General features: G+C 38.3%; 1 protein-coding gene across 1 annotated transcript in view; it reads left to right on the forward strand.

Moving 5' to 3' along the window:
• Window positions 1-9,336: 9,336 nt before the first annotated feature.
• Window positions 9,337-21,146, forward strand: part of LOC105223799 (uncharacterized) — a 55,013-nt gene continuing 43,203 nt past the window's right edge. Inside the window, exons 1-2 of the mRNA XM_049454394.1 lie at window positions 9,337-9,510; window positions 9,706-9,842. Coding sequence (XP_049310351.1) covers window positions 9,779-9,842 — 64 coding nt within the window. The 5' untranslated portion in view covers window positions 9,337-9,510; window positions 9,706-9,778. The remainder of the gene's footprint in view (window positions 9,511-9,705; window positions 9,843-21,146) is intronic.

The following is a 21,146-nucleotide window of genomic DNA, read 5'->3' on the forward strand; positions in this document are numbered from 1 at the left end:
CACGATATTGGTTGAAAATTTGACGAAAAACTTACGAAGAATCAATGCAGTAGCGATAGTGTATTATCGTGGTGCAAAAACCAAGAGTTGAGGGTCCATACTTCCGGTCACTTTTTACGACAAAACACGCAAATAGAATTCCTTGTTGATCGGAAGTAATTCAGACAACACCACACCTCTATAATTGCAGAAAACTGTCAGCATAACCTTAATTTTTTACCTGCTTGGACTTGGTTTTTTTGGTTTCGGCTCACCTTCACCACGATATTCGAATGATCGATCGTCTATTTCCGGGTCGTAAGCATAGATTCAAGACTCATCGCCAGTAATAATACATTTCATGACATCCTGGTATCAATCTAGAAAGTAGTAGCCAGAGTTAACTTTTTTCCTGTTCTAAAAAAGATAAAAGGACAAAAAATGGGCCTCTATTTTAAATACATTAGTAGAAAAGAAGTTCATAAATAATTTATATAGAAAACTAAGTTTTACAATTCCATTGTCTAGTCGTGTTTTTTTCTTCTGAAAATCAAAATCAAAATAAATTTATTTTTGCATTTGTTTACTTATAATAAAGAAGTATTATCTCTTATTTAGTATGCGCTTAGGCAATCAATTACGTTGAAATTACTTAGGTAACACATCAAAAGTGCCTTTCAAGTTTCACGATTAGTTTTGTGCACAATAACACAAACAACAAACAAACAGAATTATGGTTTCTTTGAATCACCGTGATGTCTAAGTAATTAATTCGTCTTACGTATTAAACGTAAATAATCAAACACTAACACTAACTAATTACGCCAAAGATGCTTCGCAAAACTTAAGATCATAAATTTTGCAGCATCCAAATCGTGTGAATCGTTACTAACACTGCCCTCAGCGCGAGAAGGAAGTAATAATGATGTTTTCGAGATACATATGTATGTATGTACATATATTTGTAAAACATACATAGAAGTATATTATGATATAACATTTATTTCTAATGTTTATTGAAGTGAATGGATTCTTAGGGATACAGCTTTGTATATTTGTGTAAGTGGCTGTAAACATATGTATATACATTTATTTTATATGTATATGTATTCTATATCGAGTGTATTGTGTGAAAGATTAAAGCCCATCGTCAACAAAGTGATTGGACCTTTTCAGTGTGGCCTTAGACCTGGCAAATCAACAACTGGCCAGATACTCACCATGCGCCAAATCTTGGAAAAGACCCTCTTCGTCGATTTCACAGCTGCTTTCGGCCGCGATGGCTGAATTTGGTATCTCTGCAAAACTAATACGACGGTATAAAGTGACGTTGAGTAGCACCAAAAGCTCCGTCAGGACCGGGAAGGACCTCTCCCAGCCGTTCGATACCAAACGAGGTTTCAGACAAGGCGACTCTCTTTCGTGTGACTTCTTCAACTTTCTTTTGGAGAAAATAATTCTTCTGGAGAAAATAACCGAGAAGGTACAATCTTCTATAAGAGCGTACAGTTGCTGGTGTATGCTGATGATATTGAAATCATTGGCCTCAACAATCGCGCTGTTAGTTCTGCTTTCTACAGAATGGATAAGGCAGCGAAGCAAATAGGTCTGGTGGTGAACGAGGGCAAGACGAAATATCTCCTGTCATCAGACAAACAGTCGTCGCACTAGAGAGTGGGTTCTCAGGTCAGTATTGACAATCACAACTTCGAAGTCGCGGATCATTTCGTCTATCTTGGAACTAGTATTAAGACCAATAACATTGTCAGCCTCGAAATCTAACCAACACAGAATAACTCTTGCCTACAAGTGCTACTCCGACTCAGTAGACAATTGAGAAGTAAAGTCCTGTCTCGACGAAAAAAGACCAAACTCTATAAGTCCCTCATTACTTACGTCTTGCTAATAGGGTGCAAAGGCATGGACAATGACAAACTTGTAATGAGTCGGAGTTACGTCTTTTCGAGAGAAAGGTTCTGCTGAAGATTTATGAACCTTTGCGCATTGGCAAGGGTGAATACCGCAGGGGATGAAACTATGAGCTATACAAGATATTGACATTGTCCATGACATTTGACGTTTAGAGATAGCGGCTATGCTGGCTAGGTCATGTCATCCGAATGGATGAAAACACTCCAGCTCTGAAATTATTCGACGCACTACCCGCCGGGTGAAGCAGAGGGAGAGGAAGACCTTCACTTCGTTGGAAAGACCAGGTGGAGAAAGAGCTGGCCATACTTGGAATCTCCAATTGGGCCCGAAAGAACAACTTGCTCCACAACCGCAGTGGTGTTTTCGTGCGCTCTGTACGGCGTTTCTGAGAACGCGCCTTATTCACGGGAGTAAACGTGGTGCGAAACCGAACTATGGTTGCTCAAATTATCGACTCTGCTGGGCAATTGTAACGAGCGAACTTAGTATGCAGTTATCATAGTTTTCTAAGAAATTTGCTGCTTTAAAAAATGGTTTCCTTTTCTAGCCTACTTTTGATAGGCATTGATGTTTGACGTTGAATATCTAGCAAACATTCGTTTAGGAGAATTCTCATACGAACTATTACCAACAGTTTGAAAATAGATGATATCGGATTATAACTTCGTCCTCTCCTCATATAACGGTACTTTTAAAAACTACTTAAAGCGCGATAAAACAATAACTAAATACGCCAGAAAAATTAAACCTTACCCTCAATATGGTATAAGAGAGCAGGTGTAAAAATTGCACTATAGACGTGGCACCGCCCACTTTTTGTTGGAATCACGTGTCTCGATCACCGATTTCGACTAAATTTAGTACGTAGCATTCTTCTCATATAGTGTTACAGTGTGAAAATGGTTAAAATCGTAGCACAACCGCAGTCTGTGTGTCAAAAATGGGTTGAATCGTGTTAATACTTCCTTTAGATCCCATACTCACATTCACATTTCCGGGTGAATTTATATCGCATACAGTTTGTCAAGAAACTCTTTACACACTGAAAAAAAACATATTTTTTGACTTTGCATGCAAAAATAACGCCTTTAGTTATTTTTTTTCAATATTTTTTTAATGCAGAACTATTAATTAGCAAATTTTAAATTAGTATGCACAAAAATAAAAACAATACAACGAGAGGGAAAATTTTAAAACAATAAAATATGAGTTTACACATATTTGACACTGTCAAGAAACTCTTTACACAAAGTGCTTTAGCTACGGTTTAATAAACATATTTAATAACTTATGCTATCTTAATCTAACTTTAATATTTGGTATGTCCCCCCTTAGCATTAACTACGTGCTGGAGGCGTTTTTTCAGGGAATTAACTAGCTTTTGGACGTCATATTCACAGGGTATCTTTTGCCACTCTTCAATCACTGCCGTTTTCAGCTCTGTTCGATTTTGGGGCTGCCTTTTTGCCACTTTTTTTTTAAGTGTGTCCATAAATTTTCAATTGGGTTAAGGTCTGGGCTCTGGGGAAGTGTGTCAATCACCTTTTGTCAGTTATAAAGGAGCCATGTCCGCACATTAAGCTCTTTATGTTTGGGGTCATTATCCTGGTAAAATTTAAATTTAGGCTTATTGTCGGCAATAAACCCAAATTTTTCGGCACTCTGCTTCAAATGGGTCTTGAGAATTGAGAGATACTGCTCAGCATTCATAGTATTTTCTATAAATGCCAGCTCTCCAACCCCTTTACTGCTGATGCATCCCCAAATCATAACCGACAATTTTCCAAATTTAACAGTCGGAATGATGTTGCGCTGATCCAACGCTGTTAATGCCTTGCGCCATACTCTGGTTGGTCCATCATTATAATACAGCATGATTTTAGTTTCGTCACTGAAAATGACATCATCCCATTGATCTGCCGGCATGCTGACCATGTTAACAGCAAAAGTATAACGTTTTTCAACATTTATCTGGGAAAGCAGCGGTTTCCTTCGAGCAACTCTTGAAGTGCACTTATGCCGCAGAATTGCTTGGCGTACTGTTTCGTGTGAAACGACTGTGCCAAATTCTTCTTCCAGCTCTTTGGCAAGGGTTCTGGTAGAAATTCGGGGATTTTGGTCGATCTTTCGCATGATTAGGCGGTTATCCCGTTCGCAAATCTTTTTCTTACGGCCACCTCCACCTTTTGCTTCAAGTATGCCTTCATTTTCCGCGCGACTTAAAACATTATAAATTGTTTTTCTGGAGACACAAAACATTTTTGATAATTCTGCCGCAGATTTTCCCAGTTGGTGATTGTAATTAATCAATTGGACTACATCGAAGGTCAATCTTTTTCCAGGCATTTTAAAAATTTCAAAAAGTCGCTTTATGACAGGCGTTTATCAATATTTCACAATTAAATGAGAAAGAATTCAAAAAGGCGATGACTGCAAAATCATAGATAGCGGTAAAAGTACCGTTTTTTCTTCAAGAAAAACAAAACACAAGCAAAAAAAAATGTGTAAAGAGTTTCTTGACAGTGTCAAAAATGTGTGAACTACTATTTAGTTGAATTAATATTTAACCTTGCAATATTTTGTATTTGTTTTTGCACTTATTAACTAAGCACATTCTATTCAACAGTTCTACATTAAAAAAATTAGATAAAATTTAACAGAAGGTGTTTGTTTTTGTATGCAAAGTAAAAAAATGCTGTAAATTTTCAATGTGTAAAGAGTTTCTTGACATACTGTATATCGGCCCGCATGTAAGTTACCTTTATGAAGTCCAAGAAAAGTATCGTCTAAAACGCATGTTGTACAAAGACTTCGATTCACCAAAGAACCTTTAAATTGGTCTACGACAAAATGACGGAATATTTTATGGTCGGACAAATCGAAGATTGTTAAGTATGGCGGAAAGGGATCGCGTTGGATGTTCCAGCAAAAAAAACGATCTCAAGCACACAAGTAAAGTTGCTAAAGAGTGATTTGAGGAAAGGAATGTCAAGGTAGTGGAATGGTCGTCACAGTCCCCTGACATCAACCTCATCGAAAATTCGTTGACTGATTCAAAAAGTCAGTGGCCCGATATACGAGTATGTAAGTCGACATCGACCACGCAACTATGGCAGGCTGTGAAGAACGCATGGGAGTCTACTTCCAACGAAAGAAGCCACAAACTTGTTGACTCAAAGTCACGAGGCTCTGCTGCAATACTAAAAAATAAAGATCACGTAACTCAATACTAATTTCATAAAGAGACAATATCCAATTTCAAAAAATAAAAAAAATATATATTTTACTATCTTTTGTCGAAATTTCGCGTTTAATTTGTTACACTACTAAGTTTTCGACCGCAGAAATTCCTCTTACATTTTTTTGTTATATTTATAATTCATTGAAATTAGTTAAAAAATTAGTGCTTTTTTGTAATTTGGTTTATTTACTGTTAGGATATAAAATATTTTTTTTGTTATAAAGGCGATATCGCTTACGTTTTTAACAGTTCATCGCCTACATTGGCACACTACTAAAAATTTGACCGCAGCTGTATATACATACATATACAGTGTATTGGTATGTACATATGTGTAGGTCGCAAAAATTAACTGTAATTTTGATTAGTCTGCGTTTTCTGCCTTCTATAAATAGGGGAGCTGCATCCAACTAATTTGCGTAGATATACAGGGTAGGCCATTTAAAGTTGACCCATTTGTTTCTAAAAAAAAAAGAACAAAAGAAAACAATGTTTTTTGTTCATTTCAAAAATAATTTATTTTGGTCCAAGGGGATTTGTTTCAGCTAATATTTAAAAATTAGATCGCGTAAATGGGCACCTTTAGCTTTGACAGCTAAATGCACTCTTTTTTCGACATTTTCCATGACTTTGGCCAATGTTTCGGATGATATGGCGGCTGTTTCACGTCGAATGTTGGCTTTCAGTTGAGCTAAGGTCTTTGGCTTATTAGCGTATACCTTGGATTTCAAATAACCCCACAAATAAAAGTCTGGTGGCGTCAAATCTGGTGATCTCGGTGGCCAGTCAACATCACCATTTTTCGATATCAGCCATTTCGATGGCCCATTTGCCAAAATTAAGGCGTCGCGGATAATCAGCTGGGTTTAGTTTTTGTGCCATTTGAATTTTATATGGAAACATCTTCAAATCTTTATGAATTATGCGTCGGAGAGTGGTGCGAGAGATGTCTAATTCCTGAGAGCGGCGATAACTCGATGTCGATGGAGTCTCCTCAATACTGGCTCGTACAGCTTCGATATTTTCATCAGAACGTCTTGTGCGTTGTCTGGATGCATGACTGGCATTACTGAGATTACCGGTGTTCACAAATTTTGCGTATAAAGACTTAATTGTGTTCTTAACTGGAGCACTTTTCACTTTATTTTTTTTGGCCTACCCTGTACATACATATGTATATATATGTGAGGATGTACAAGTATAATCGTATTGCTTATAAGTATGTTTATATGGTGATTAGATGCCTACTTAAATATAATTCTCATATGTTTATATACATTTATATACATAGACACTTTTCGTAATACAATTGTTATTAATTTGCCGGTGTTCCATACAGTGAGCCGCTTGTAAATGTATGTGTGACGTACATATGTTTGTTATAGCGGGGCTTTTAATAGGGACGCTACAAAAGTAGACTGATAGGGACAGCAAACGCCGCCATATTTTCCCCGCTCTTTTAACAATTCCCTTCAGTAAAATTTGCCATTTCATCATGGAAAGATATACGATCCAACAACGAGTCGAACTTATTTAAATTTACTAAAAACTCGAAGTCAGTGGCCTCGACTTTAAGAGCGTTACGTCGAATTTATGGTTGTCATAATCGTACTGTCAGATCAACGATTGAGCGTCTAGTAGAAAAATGTGGATCCATATGAACAGTACAAAATTCCAGTGCCAGTGAAACAAAAAACAGAAAAAAACAGAACAGACAGAAAAAAATGACCCAAATCAGTCTCTCACACGTCGTTCTCAAGCGTTGGACATTTCTGTGACGTCGTTGTGGAAAATTTTGTGAAAAGATATTGACCTACATCCTTACAAGATTAAATTGACGCAAGAACGGAAGCTGCTTATCCACCAGAATCGTCGTATATTCGTGAATTGGGCTGAGAAACAACTTGAAAATGATCCGGATTTTCATGGAAATATCATCTTTAGCGAAGGGGTTCATTTCTGGTTGAATTGCTTCTTCAATAGACAAAATATGGGTTATTGGTCCGGAAGCAACCCATACACGTACTTCATGAGTCACCATAGCATCCCGAAAAACTTACGGTTTGGTGCGGTTTATGAGCCGGCGGTGTCATGGGACGGTGCTTGTTCCGTGATGATCAAGACCGGCAAGTCACTGTAAATGGGAATCGCTACCGCTCAATCATAAACGTATATTTTTGGCTCAAATTGGATGACATGACCTTGGAAAATATGTGGTTCCAACAGCAAGACGTCGCAAGTCTCACAGCGATTGCTAAAATAGATTTATTGATAACAAGGTTTGGTGAACGTGTTATCTCACGAAATGGCTCGGTCAATTTTCCGCCTCGGTCGTGCAATTTGATGCCGTTAGATTATTTCCTACTAATTTTTGACTATGATTGGGGTTACGTTAAGTCTATGGTCTATGCAAGCAAGCCAGTGACGATTTATGAGACTCGTACGAATTGTGAACGTGAAATTGCAGCAGTATCGGCCGATTCATGCTTGAAAGCCGTCGAAAATTGGGTTCATCTTCTGAACTTTTGCAAGCGTGTCCGTGGTGGCCATGCAAAAGAAATCGAGTCCATACATAATGTCGTAGTATATATAGGGTGATTTTTTAAGAGCTTGATAACTTTTTTTTAAAAAAACCCATAAAATTTGCAAAATCTCATCGGTTCTTTATTTGAAACGTTAGATTGGTTCATGACATTTACTTTTTGAAGATAATTTCATTTAAATGTTGACCGCGGCTGCGTCTTAGGTGGTCCATTCGGAAAGTCCAATTTTGGGCAACTTTTTCGAGCATTTCGGCCGGAATAGCCCGAATTTCTTCGGAAATGTTGTCTTCCAAAGCTGGAATAGTTGCTGGCTTATTTCTGTAGACTTTAGACTTGACGTAGCCCCACAAAAAATAGTCTAAAGGCGTTAAATCGCATGATCTTGGTGGCCAACTTACGGGTCCATTTCTTGAGATGAATTGTTGTCCGAAGTTTTCCCTCAAAATGGCCATAGAATCGCGAGCTGTGTGGCATGTAGCGCCATCTTGTTGAAACCACATGTCAACCAAGTTCAGTTCTTCCATTTTTGGCAACAAAAAGTTTGTTAGCATCGAACGATAGCGATCGCCATTCACCGTAACGTTGCGTCCAACAGCATCTTTGAAAAAATACGGTCCAATGATTCCACCAGCGTACAAACCACACCAAACAGTGCATTTTTCGGGATGCATGGGCAGTTCTTGAACGGCTTCTGGTTGCTCTTCACCCCAAATGCGGCAATTTTGCTTATTTACGTAGCCATTCAACCAGAAATGAGCCTCATCGCTGAACAAAATTTGTCGATAAACACATTTCGAACCGAACACTGATTTTGGTAATAAAATTCAATGATTTGCAAGCGTTGCTCGTTAGTAAGTCTATTCATGATGAAATGTCAAAGCATACTGAGCATCTTTCTCTTTGACACCATGTCTGAAATCCCACGTGATCTGTCAAATACTAATGCATGAAAATCCTAACCTCAAAAAAATCACCCGTTACTTACTTTCACAGGAATATTGAACTTCATTGATATTCCAAACCGTTTTTGTGGCGTTCTTATTGAAAACCCCGTTGTATGTCTCTTGTGCATGTCTCTAAATTAGTCAGCGCCATACATCCAACCATTTATTTTTGTGGATTTGAGCCAGCGACTGCATCGAAAGAGAGTGATGAATTAAAATCACTGTTTGTATTGTCATACGGCTGCTACAGCAAATACACATATGTATGTATGTATGCAAGTTTGTGTGTGTGACGTCGCCGTCAGCGCTGACTGTGACAGTGAATGTGCCGGCGCGCACTTTTTTCACTACAACTTTACACTTTTTATTTATACTTTGTTTATTATTTGGCGTTTGCTTTGTTGTTTGTGTTGTTGTTGCCTGTGTGCCATACGTTCCGCTTTATTCAATAAACGCGTAATAATAAAACGGAATTGTGAAAACAGAAAGCCCCAACAAAGCTAAGGTGGGGAGGAAGTCAAAATAACAGTGCAAAGCGCTGCAGTTGAGCGGGCAAAACGGTGTAACGTAACTAATATATAGAAATGTATATAAATATATATAAAATATATATATGTATATAATACATACAAAAATACACAACGAATTGTAGCAAAACACACGTCAGCCGCGCGTCGCGTCGCTGACAGCAAGCAAAGTCGCTGTTGGTGTGGTGTCACCAGCGCCGCTTAGCGCTTTAACTACTCGCTGCCGTGCCCGGTTCTCGCCATATCGCCATAGACATCAAACGGGTATAGACGAACCGAACAAAAGCTTGTGCAGTGCAAACGGTACTCAGTTCTAAAATCAAAAAACACTAACTGCTGAACAGGTAGTGTGCACTTGTTATGAAATATTCCAGAAAATTAATATTTAATAAGCGGTTTCAATAATTATCGCCCATAAAAGCTACAAATTATTACTGTGCTAGTTGAATAGCTAAAAAGCAACAACGTTTATATATTGTTGTGTAAAAATTTTGTATTTTCTAATTGTGTTTAAATAAATTTTTATTTTATTTTCAAAGTTCAAATTAGTAATATTAACAACGTTTGTGTGGCTGTGTTTGTAAAGTGTTGACAAATAAGAAATCACCAACCATGAAGTTCCTCATCGGATTACTTGTTGCATCTCTAGCTGTGGGCGGTGTGCTGTGTCTACCGGGTGAGTAATAATGACTACAAATAAATGTTTAGAAAAATGTTATAGTATTTATGTTTATATAAGGATAATGTGATATTTATGTATATATAATACTATATATGTAAATAGTTAAATTTTTTTCTTAAATACCTCTTATGTACTTCCAACGTACGACATAACACTATTTTTTTGATAAATTAATGCAATGTCACAGCACTTAAATAAAAGGGGACTTACGTTTATAAATATTTAATTCATGAGCAGAAAATGGCGCATTGCTTTTTGCTTTATTTTTAGTAATTTATTTAATTCCTAAAAAAATAGGCAAATATATAACAAGTCTCCTAAACAAAGTTCAAACTATATTTTGCATAAACTAAATATCGTAGTCAACAAAAAAGAAACATTACTGCGGGCTGCACCGAAGTTATATACCCTTCACAGTTGTATTGCTTATAGCAACTATTTGCTCAATTAAATTCGAAATCGTAACCAGGTAACGAACATTCTTTGACTGTTATTTTTTGAAGATTATTTCTTTCAAATGTTGGTCGCGGTTACGTCTCAGATGATCCATCCGATGAGTCCAATTTCCGACTCGTTCAAGCATTTCGACTGTCAGATGACGAATGACACGCGTGGTGTTTTGCTTCAAGGCCTGAATCGAGGCGGGATTGTCCGCATAGACTATAGACTTTACATATTCCCATAAAGAAAAGTCTAATAGTGTTCTAAGACACGATCTTGGTGACCGATCGACCGGCCAAACTGCTCACCGAAGTGTTCTCTCCACAAATACATTAATTGATGCAATGTGTGGGAAGTGGCGTGGTCTTGTTGAAACCGAGATCACCACCTAAATTTATTGGCATCAAATAGTCGGTTATTATGGCGCGATAACGGTTACCATTGGGACAATATTGCTTCTTTACATACCCATTAAGCCAGAAATGGGCCTCATCGCTGAACGAAATTTGGCTCGAAAACGTCGGATCTTTTTCCAACTTTTCAAGAGTTCATAGAACAAAGTGATGTCGCGTGGAAAGGACGAGAGGCTTCAGTTATTGTATAAGCTGTATCTATATGCTTTCAATTTAAGATCTTGACGTTCCATACATCAGAACGAGCTGCTGCGAATGGCGCCGGATCGACTCTCAACGGTCTTCGTGGTAAATTTTCTTCACTGCGTGCTGAACGTGGTCTGTCCGGTCGAATATTATCAAATAATCACTGTGGGGTCTCAAGATGGGTGCTGCGAATAGTACGCTCAGTGAAATTTCGTAATAAAGTTGAACGAACGAAGGAAATGAACTAGAAATAACTTGACCGCTTGACACGACTCAGGTGTGATCTGTCTAAAAAAAGGTTACTGAAAAAAGTACCTGTACTTGGATCACCCGTTATATAATGTCTCAGAGGTTTCCTTCTAAGTGTTCCAAAATTCTTGGCAGACTGAATATTCCCTGTTTAGGGTATAATAAGTAATACTGAATATTAATTGATGTAAGGTCATCTAGAGAGCACATAATAGTAGTTGTCCTTGATTGGAAATAAACGATCGTAAAATTATTACAGATTAATTTTATAGCTGTAAAGTGACAATATGTGTAAATATGACAATAAAGCGGCAAATGAGTGATAATTGCATAAATTTGACAATGGAATAGACTGTAGTACAAAAAGAAACAATTTTAGGCAATATTATTGCACTTTAATGAGGCTTTCTTGCGCAATTTCATATGCGGCAAATAGCTTGAAAAACTCCCACTTTAATAAAAAAAAAATAAAATTTACAATAGGTAGTGCAAAAATATAATATGATTCAAGATTTCTATATTATTTTTGATATTTATAACGCTTATATTGGGTAGTCCAAGAAGTCTTTTCGTATTTCAAACTTCGATTTATTTTTAATATTTATACTAATAAATTAATAAACAAATATATACCATTTTTGTCGACTGTTGTTTGCCATTTTTACGATGGAGACATTATTTCATCGGTGTAAAACGTTCATCAGTTTAAACTGAAATTTCAAAATTTCTAAGGAATTTAATTTCTTTTTGGTTAAATGAAGCTCAAAAACTCACCCTTCTAACACTAGATGGTTATAATATTTGTTATTGCCTTTAAAATAAACTCCTCTGGATATAAAGTTGGGATGGCCTTCAGTGACTTCAGCAAATTGTAGTTTTTTCGGTTTCCGTTTCAAATTTTCGGAGCGCTATACCCTAGATTGTTGGACAGTTTCGAAGTCATAATCATATAACCTCGTTTTGTCATCAACATCATTACTCATGCATGACAAATGTAGGGTTTTCAGCTAAGTTGTCGATTATCTCATTGGCGATCTATGCTCGAGATCTTCTTGTAAAATACTCTCCTTTTTTCTTTGAATTTCGCATTGTCACGCTTCAAAACTTTAAACAATATTTGTTCAGATATTCCTAAAAGTTGTTGAGATCCTGTGCTATCTCCTCGATTCCAATACGAGGGTTTCATATACAGAGGTGGATGGACGACTAGCGAGAGGTAAGGTTCACGACCTTCACTGAATGCTTTGTTTGCTTCAAGCAATTGTGTTTCTGATAAAGTAGACTCTCCAAAATACTGCTGCATTTGTTTACATGAAGAATCGACAGTTTCTTTGGTCATTCTTCGTAATTGAAAAATGGTGGTCGCCGCAAGGTCAAAGCCATCTCCATATGTATTTATATACGTAGCCTTTTTCTGCTTTAATCACATTTTTTGTCGAGGGACATTAGGTGTACCGCCAGCTAGGATCTATTGTGCCCTTTTCTCCATCACATGTACTCTCATAGACCAAGTACTCTGATGAATTTCAGGTACTTGCTGCGTCCGGTATTGAGCCTGTGAATAAGGCGTTTTAAAGTTTCCGGTTATCAATTATACCAAGCACAGCCAGGTCTTTTTCCACCTGATCTCTCCAATTGATGGGGGATCTTCCTCTTCCTTTGCTTCCCTGGCGTATATTTTCAGAGCTGGAATGTCCATACGGACGACATGACTTAGCCAGTGTAGCCTCTGTCCCCTGATTCGCTGAACTTCCCGATTCTGATGGAGCTTTTAGTATTGCTCAACGTCAGTTCATTCAGTCGTATTAGTTCTGCGGGAATATCAAATTCAGACATAGCGGCATAAAGACAGTTCCTTTTCGTGCTGTCAAAATCAGCTTTGAAATCGGCAAAGAGGTGGTGTGTGTCGATTCTCTTTTCACGGGTCTTTTCCAAGACTTGGCACATGGTGAATATCTGGTCTGTTGTTGATTTGCCAGGTCTAAAGTCACATTGATAAGGTTTGTTGACGGTGGTCTTTAATCTTTCACTCAATACGTTCGATAGAACCTTATATGCGATGTTGAGGAGGCTTATCCTATGGTAAACGACGTAGGCTGTGGAGTCATCCTTTAATGTTTATTAGAAAGAGGTTACTTAAATTCCAAACGTCGGACATGCTGTCGTTCGACCATATTCTACAAAGAAGCTAATGCATGCTCCTTATCAGTTCTTCGCTGCCGTGTTTGAATAGTTCAGCCGGCAATCCATCCATCGGCTTCCGCCGCTTGTAACTTCATAAAAACTCCATCATTTCAAGAAGTAACCCTACAACTTCTGACACACTTAAATTACAAAACATTTTATGCATGAAAGTATTAAATAACTGCACTCGAAATATTAAAATCAGCTTACAATGGCTACATTTTTTTGCTGCATAATATTTAATACTTTCTGGCAAATTGCAGAAAGTAGCGAAAAAAGCATTAAGCCGTGGCTAAAATCAATAAGTTGAAAAAATATTTTCATATTATCATACATCAGCAAAAACATAAACAATAAAATAATGCGACGAGTACCTGTGTAATAGCAACACAGGGACAGGGTAAAAAACAAATAATAATACGACAGCAACAACCTCAACAATTCAACAATCCAACATTGCCATCGATATTCACATTTTCATTTGCATTCACACTCGCATTCGCATTCGTATTCATATTCGCTTTTTGCATTTGCATTTACAGCGGCGAACTCCTGATTACATATCCCCCGCACACCGTGGCGAAGTCGGCAAGCGCTTTGATGCGTTGACTGATGCAGCGATTTACGGTGAATAAATGAACGAGAAATCACCGGAAATTTCAAGTGTGCAATTTCGTACATATACATACATACATTATTTTTTTCGATCGTTGATTTTTCATGCTAACGGTACTAGTACTTACCGAGTACTTATCAGTATTTTCGTACTGTATAGTACTTGTAATGAAGTATCTCATTTGCAGTGCACTACAACATTTGGATTACAATGATGGCAAACTGTGCAAATGATTTCCACTAGATGGAATTTTTAAATCCATAATGTTGTTGTTGTTGTCTTTTTCTATTGCATTCAATCATTTATTGATTTTTTTGCTCGCATAATGCTCGCCAGAGATTAAACATTGATGCACTTGTGGACTTATGTAGGTATTTATAGAAGTACAATAGCGCCACTCAGGCGTTGCTTCCGTGTTTAATATTACGCCCATATATTTATATTCATATATTTTTAATAAACTGACTTTGTTTATTTTTTACTAGAAATCAGAATTAGTTTACATAATAAAGTTCATAGGTTAGTCATAAAAAGTGGCACAGCTTTAAAGATAGAAAATATTGTTTGTGGTATACGTGTTCTGATGTTTTGCTCCAAGGCCTGAAACGAAGCGGGATTGGCCGCATAGACTTTAGACATTACATATACCCACAGGAAATAGTGTGACGATATGATATCACACGATCTTGGTGGTCAATCGACCGGTCCAAAATGTGAAATTATCTGCCACTGAAGTGTTCTTTTAATAAATGCATTGGTTGATTCGATGTGTGGGAACTGACGCGGCCATGTTAAAACCCAATGTCGCCGAGATCACGAGCTTCACTTTCAGACATCAAATAGTCGGTTATCATGATCGCTATTGCGGTTACGTTCGCACCGGCATCATTTTTAAAGAAATACGTATGGACCGATGATTCCACCAGCCCACAAACCACATCAAATCGTTGTTTTTTCTTGTTGAAATGACAGATTTTGAAACTCTTCAAGTTTGCTCTCCCCAAATGTATCAAACGGGTCTCATAGCTGAACAAAAATTTGACTCGAAAACGTCGGATCTTCTTGGAACTTTTCAAGAACCCATAGAACGAACGTTGTCACTTGGGCGTGTCGAGCGGCTTCTGTGCTTGGACAATCGGTATTTTGTATGCTTTCAATTTAAGATCTCGACGTGAAATGCACCAAGTTATTCCATAAATCTCTCCGAGTTACTGCAAACGGCGCCGAATCGACTCTCCATCTCATGATTTTTGAGACAAATTTTTTTTCTATTACTATTCTCACAGCAAGTAATGCATGACCTCTCTAGAAGTAAAATCTAGCTACTTCAATATTAAACTTGTCTACATGCCGATGAGCTTGCAAGAAAAGGCACCCTTAAACAAATTCCATTAGGATGTGGACGAATTAGCGTTCCTCAGCTCAGCAAACGTTGATCAGCAAGTAGCATTTGTGGGTAGCGAAAGCCTTCAGGACCAGGGTGGAACGGAAATGGTCCATTTAACCCCTAACAAAGTTCCATTAGCCCTAACTTGGTGAGGCTAAAGATTTTACTTGACGCAGTTTATTAATATTGCAATGAGGAAGATGAGGTGTAAATACTTTTTCTTCCAGCTTTCGAAAGACTAAAGTTGAAGTATCTTAGTTGCCATAATTTCTATGAACCCGGCTAATTAATTGTCAGGAATTGGTGTTAGCCGCCTCAATCAATTTGTTGTAGACTCTAGACGTTTTGTTGACATCCGACGCTCTTTTTGATTTATACCTAGAAATTCTGGGCAGCATAACGGCCAGTTGTCCAAGTGGGGTTATGAAAAATCAGCCAATTCACCTAACCCAACCTCCTCGAAATAAGTCTCCTAATTGAAAGATGTAACGGGTGATTTTTTTGAGGTTAGGATTTTCATGCATTAGTATTTGACAGATCACGTGGGATTTCAGACATGGTGTCAAAGAGAAAGATGCTCAGTATGCTTTGACATTTCATCATGAATAGACTTACTAACGAGCAACGCTTGCAAATCATTGAATTTTATTACCAAAATCAGTGTTCGGTTCGAAATGTGTTTCGCGCTTTTTTATCGACAAATTTTGTTCAGCGATGAGGCTCATTTCTGGTTGAATGGCTACGTAAATAAGCAAAATTGCCGCATTTGGGGTGAAGAGCAACCAGAAGCCGTTCAAGAACTGCCCATGCATCCCGAAAAATGCACTGTTTGGTGTGGTTTGTACGCTGGTGGAATCATTGGACCGTATTTTTTCAAAGATGCTGTTGGACGCAACGTTACGGTGAATGGCGATCGCTATCGTTCGATGCTAACAAACTTTTTGTTGCCAAAAATGGAAGAACTGAACTTGGTTGACATGTGGTTTCAACAAGATGGCGCTACATGCCACACAGCTCGCGATTCTATGGCCATTTTGAGGGAAAACTTCGGACAACAATTCATCTCAAGAAATGGACCTGTAAGTTGGCCACCAAGATCATGCGATTTAACGCCTTTAGACTATTTTTTGTGGGGCTACGTCAAGTCTAAAGTCTACAGAAATAAGCCAGCAACTATTCCAGCTTTGGAAGACAACATTTCCGAAGAAATTCGGGCTATTCCGGCCGAAATGCTCGAAAAAGTTGCCCAAAATTGGACTTTCCGAATGGACCACCTAAGACGCAGCCGCGGTCAACATTTAAATGAAATTATCTTCAAAAAGTAAATGTCATGAACCAATCTAACGTTTCAAATAAAGAACCGATGAGATTTTGCAAATTTTATGCGTTTTTTTTTTTTAAAAAAGTTATCAAGCTCTTAAAAAATCACCCGTTATCAAGAGCTCACTATCTGTGAAATCCGTAGCGGATCATATGGTTTTGGCATACTGTTTAGTAGGCTAAATTCTCGACCTGAGGTTTTCGCATCTTATGTTTTATAGAGTTTACCAATTGATAAATTGTAGTAAAATACCTCTCGTTCTTAATGTCTCTGCCATAAAAAGTTTGGTTATGATACTCCAGAATAATATTTGCAACCATTTTTTTTTGTTGATCTTTAGGGTATGTTATCTTATTTTCAGTCCTACCAGTCTTTTATTATCACTAAATTAGGAGTTTCTCCATATCTACTATCTCTCCAGCATCTCTTTAACTTCTAAGAGCTGTTATTGTTATTCTGTTATTCTTTTTGTCAGTCGACAATACTCATTATTGCTGACTCCCGCTCTCAATTCTCGTATTGACTCTGCTGTGGCAAACCACACGACACTTTGGGTGCTTATAGTCCACATGCGTAAATGTATTTGTATGTCTGCACCGCTAACCAATTAATTAAATTAAATGAATACTTGCGTTATTTGCAAGCTGACTTACATGCAAACATACATACACACGGCTGAGTATTTCCTTTAGAGTCTTGTCTTCCGCTGCCGGCCCACTTCAGTCCACTTCAACGTGTTGGCATTCATATTTGCCCTTTTTGAAGGTAATTTATGATGCGTTAATCAGTGTGATAATAAAGTGCACAATTTTTGTGAAATGCTTGTCACAATAAAATCCTATAAGCATAAATATCGCCGTCGCCGCAACACACCAGCATTTCCATGGAAGCCAGCCAGAGAGTGTATGGAATCACTGCCGAGGTGGTATTGGTGACTTTTCGGCTGCGGTAGCCATGCACAATTCATGGCTGGCATTTAAGCAGACATACAGGCATATATACATGTACATACAACAACAACAATAGCCATACAAACCATACTTGTTGGGGACTTTAATTCTTTTGCAGCAGCAATTGCTCGCACTGCAGTCTGTCCATTCTTGTTGCTGCTTATTCAACGGGTTGCTGTTATTGTTGTTGTTGCTGTTGTTCGTCATTGCATTTATTTGCAGATGCCCCGTTTCGGCGTAGTTAACTGCGGATTTCGCATAACGAATGTACTCGAACTGTACTTGTGTGTATGTTTATGTGTGTGTGTGTGTGAGGGTTTGCGCTGACTTTCATACTTGCGCCTGCAGTTGACAACGAAAGCGACAGGCAAATTAACTTTTTTAAATTTATTTCGTAGTTCTTATTGTTGCTTTTATTCTTTATGCCTTGTCCTCGGCATTTCGATGCGCGTACGCCATTGTTGTTGAACACGGCTTGTTGCTGTTATAATTTGTACTGCTCCTAGCTGCGTCGCAACAGTTTTTTGGTTTCGAGCGTGAGATTATATAACGGGTGATTTTTTTGAGGTTAGGATTTTCATGCATTAGTATTTGACAGATCACGTGGGATTTCAGACATGGTGTCAAAGAGAAAGATGCTCAGTATGTTTTGACATTTCATCATGAATAGACTTACTAACGAGCAACGCTTGCAAATCATTGAATTTTATTACCAAAATCAGTGTTCGGTTCGAAATGTGTTTCGCGCTTTACGTCCGATTTATGGTCTACATAATCGACCAAGTTTTCTGGTTGAATGGCTACGTAAATAAGCAAAATTGCCGCATTTGGGGTGAAGAGCAACCAGAAGCCGTTCAAGAACTGCCCATGCATCCCGAAAAATGCACTGTTTGGTGTGGTTTGTACGCTGGTGGAATCATTGGACCGTATTTTTTCAAAGATGCTGTTGGACGCAACGTTACGGTGAATGGCGATCGCTATCGTTCGATGCTAACAAACTTTTTGTTGCCAAAAATGGAAGAACTGAACTTGGTTGACATGTGGTTTCAACAAGATGGCGCTACATGCCACACAGCTCGCGATTCTATGGCCATTTTGAGGGAAAACTTCGGACAACAATTCATCTCAAGAAATGGACCCGTAAGTTGGCCACCAAGATAATGCGATTTAACGCCTTTAGACTATTTTTTGTGGGGCTACGTCAAGTCTAAAGTCTACAGAAATAAGCCAGCAACTATTCCAGCTTTGGAAGACAACATTTCCGAAGAAATTCGGGCTATTCCGGCCGAAATGCTCGAAAAAGTTGCCCAAAATTGGACTTTCCGAATGGACCACCTAAGACGCAGCCGCGGTCAACATTTAAATGAAATTATCTTCAAAAAGTAAATGTCATGAACCAATCTAACGTTTCAAATAAAGAACCGATGAGATTTTGCAAATTTTATGCGTTTTTTTTTTAAAAAAAGTTATCAAGCTCTTAAAAAATCACCCTTTACATATGTACATAAGTATGCATATATGTACGAGTATTTAAAAGTTATAACATATGAAAATACTTTTTTTGCGTGATTTTTTTCTCACTTACATAATTCTTATTTATCCTTGCGATGGCTAACTAACGGTACTAATTATAGGCTTATGTGTTAACCAACTGCTGCAGAGGCTGATATATGTAAGTAAAGTGAGGATTATAGGAAGCAATTAAAAATTTTGCATTTCAAAGTGCTTTATTAGGTGGCCCTGCAGCTCAAGGAAAAAAGGTTAAATTTCCGATAAACAAAAAAAAAAAATCCGTGAAAGTAGGATCGACACACACCATCTCCTCGTTGATTTTAAAGCTGCTTTTGACATCACGAAAAGAACCTGACTTGGACCTTGTGTAAACTGAGGTTGAGCAATACCAAAAGCTCTGTCATCATCGGGAAGGACCCTTCCGAGCCGTTCGATACCAAACGAGGTTGCAGACAAGGAGATTCCCTGTCGTGCGACTTCTTCAATTTACTGATGAAGAAAACAATTCGCGCTGCAGAGTCTAATCGAGCAAGTAGAGTCTTCTATAAGAGCGTTCAGCTGCTAGCGTACGCCGATGATATTGATATTATTGACCTCAACAAACTCGCCGTTAATGCTTTCTCCAAACTGGATAGGGAAGCGAAGCAAATGGGTCTGGTAGAGAACGGGGGTAAGACGAAATATCTCCTGTCATCAAACAAACAGTCGTCACACTCGCGACTTGGCTTCCACGTTATTGTTGACAGTCATAACTTCGCAGTCGTAAATAATTTCGTCTATCTTGGAACCAGTATTAACGTCTGCCTCAAAATCCAACGCAAAATAATTCTTGACAAAAGGTGCTACTTCGGGCTGAGTCGGCAATTGAGAAGTTAAGTCCTCTCTCGAAGAACAAGGACCAAGTACTACAGGTCCTGCAATTTGGTGCAGAGGCATGGACGATGATAACATCTGATAAGTCGACGTTACGAGTTTTCGAGATGAGATGTATGAAAACACTCCAGCTCCAAGCAGAGGAAAAGGAAGATCTCCACTCCGTTCGAAAGACTAGGTGAAGGACCGGTCTACACTTGGAATCTCCAATTTCTCAATTGTCATTGATTGAGGAATCGAATTCGACAACTCCTGGTGTTATGATTTCACTGCCATTCAGCAGCCTGAGAAGTTTTCCCTCCATAATTTTAGTATGCTCTGGGCATCGGTTACTTGATCAACCAGATTGGCAGCGGCACCTTCCCAATTAAGGTACCGGATATTCCAGGTGCATGCCCTCAAATCATAATTCCTAACAGGGCAGTGGTCATCATTAAAAGGGGCGTCACTTATTCGAGGCTGTTGTTTCCTTTTCATTGGTAGGGGTTTTATCGTGGCGGGTCCCAAACCCAGAGCACAACCCTGTGGAGGGAATTTTTCGCCATCTAATTTTAGCGCGCCTTCAAACGGATGTTTTTTGGCTACCCGGTCTACTACTTAGTCTAAGACCGGAATTCGTGAGTTGGTTGAGCCATATGTAAAAGAATTGTTTCCAGGCACTACCAAGTGTATGGCGGTCGGAGAACTTTCCTCACTTGCGTGAACTTCTACACATACCTTAATCTGCCTAGAACTAAGAGACTAGTTCACGTACTATGTAGAGACAGATGAACGGGCAAGCGAACAAGGATAAAGGACTCAGCTCGTTCCGATTCGAGGTTTCCTACTTTTTAAAGAAAGAACACAGAAACTTGTTCGTAAAAAAGTTGAATGATGTTTGAACTTTGTTCAGTCGTAAGTCTATTCATAATGAATGTCACGAAACACTAAACCAAAATTACATGACAACTTGACATGACTCACCCGTGAGTTGTCAAAAACAGGCTATTGAAAAAGTATCTCTATTTGGTTCACCCGGGGGCTTCGTAGGGCCTTCGATGTTTCCTTCTGGATCTCCTAGTTCTTAGCAAACTTAATATATTCGGTTGGGGTTCTAAAAAACCGAACATTTTTAAGCTTTGCGAAATATTAGTATGTTTGTATGTATATAAATATATATGTATGTA

This window comes from Bactrocera dorsalis, chromosome 1 (assembly GCF_023373825.1).
Source record: "Bactrocera dorsalis isolate Fly_Bdor chromosome 1, ASM2337382v1, whole genome shotgun sequence".
Lineage (NCBI taxonomy): Eukaryota > Metazoa > Arthropoda > Insecta > Diptera > Tephritidae > Bactrocera > Bactrocera dorsalis.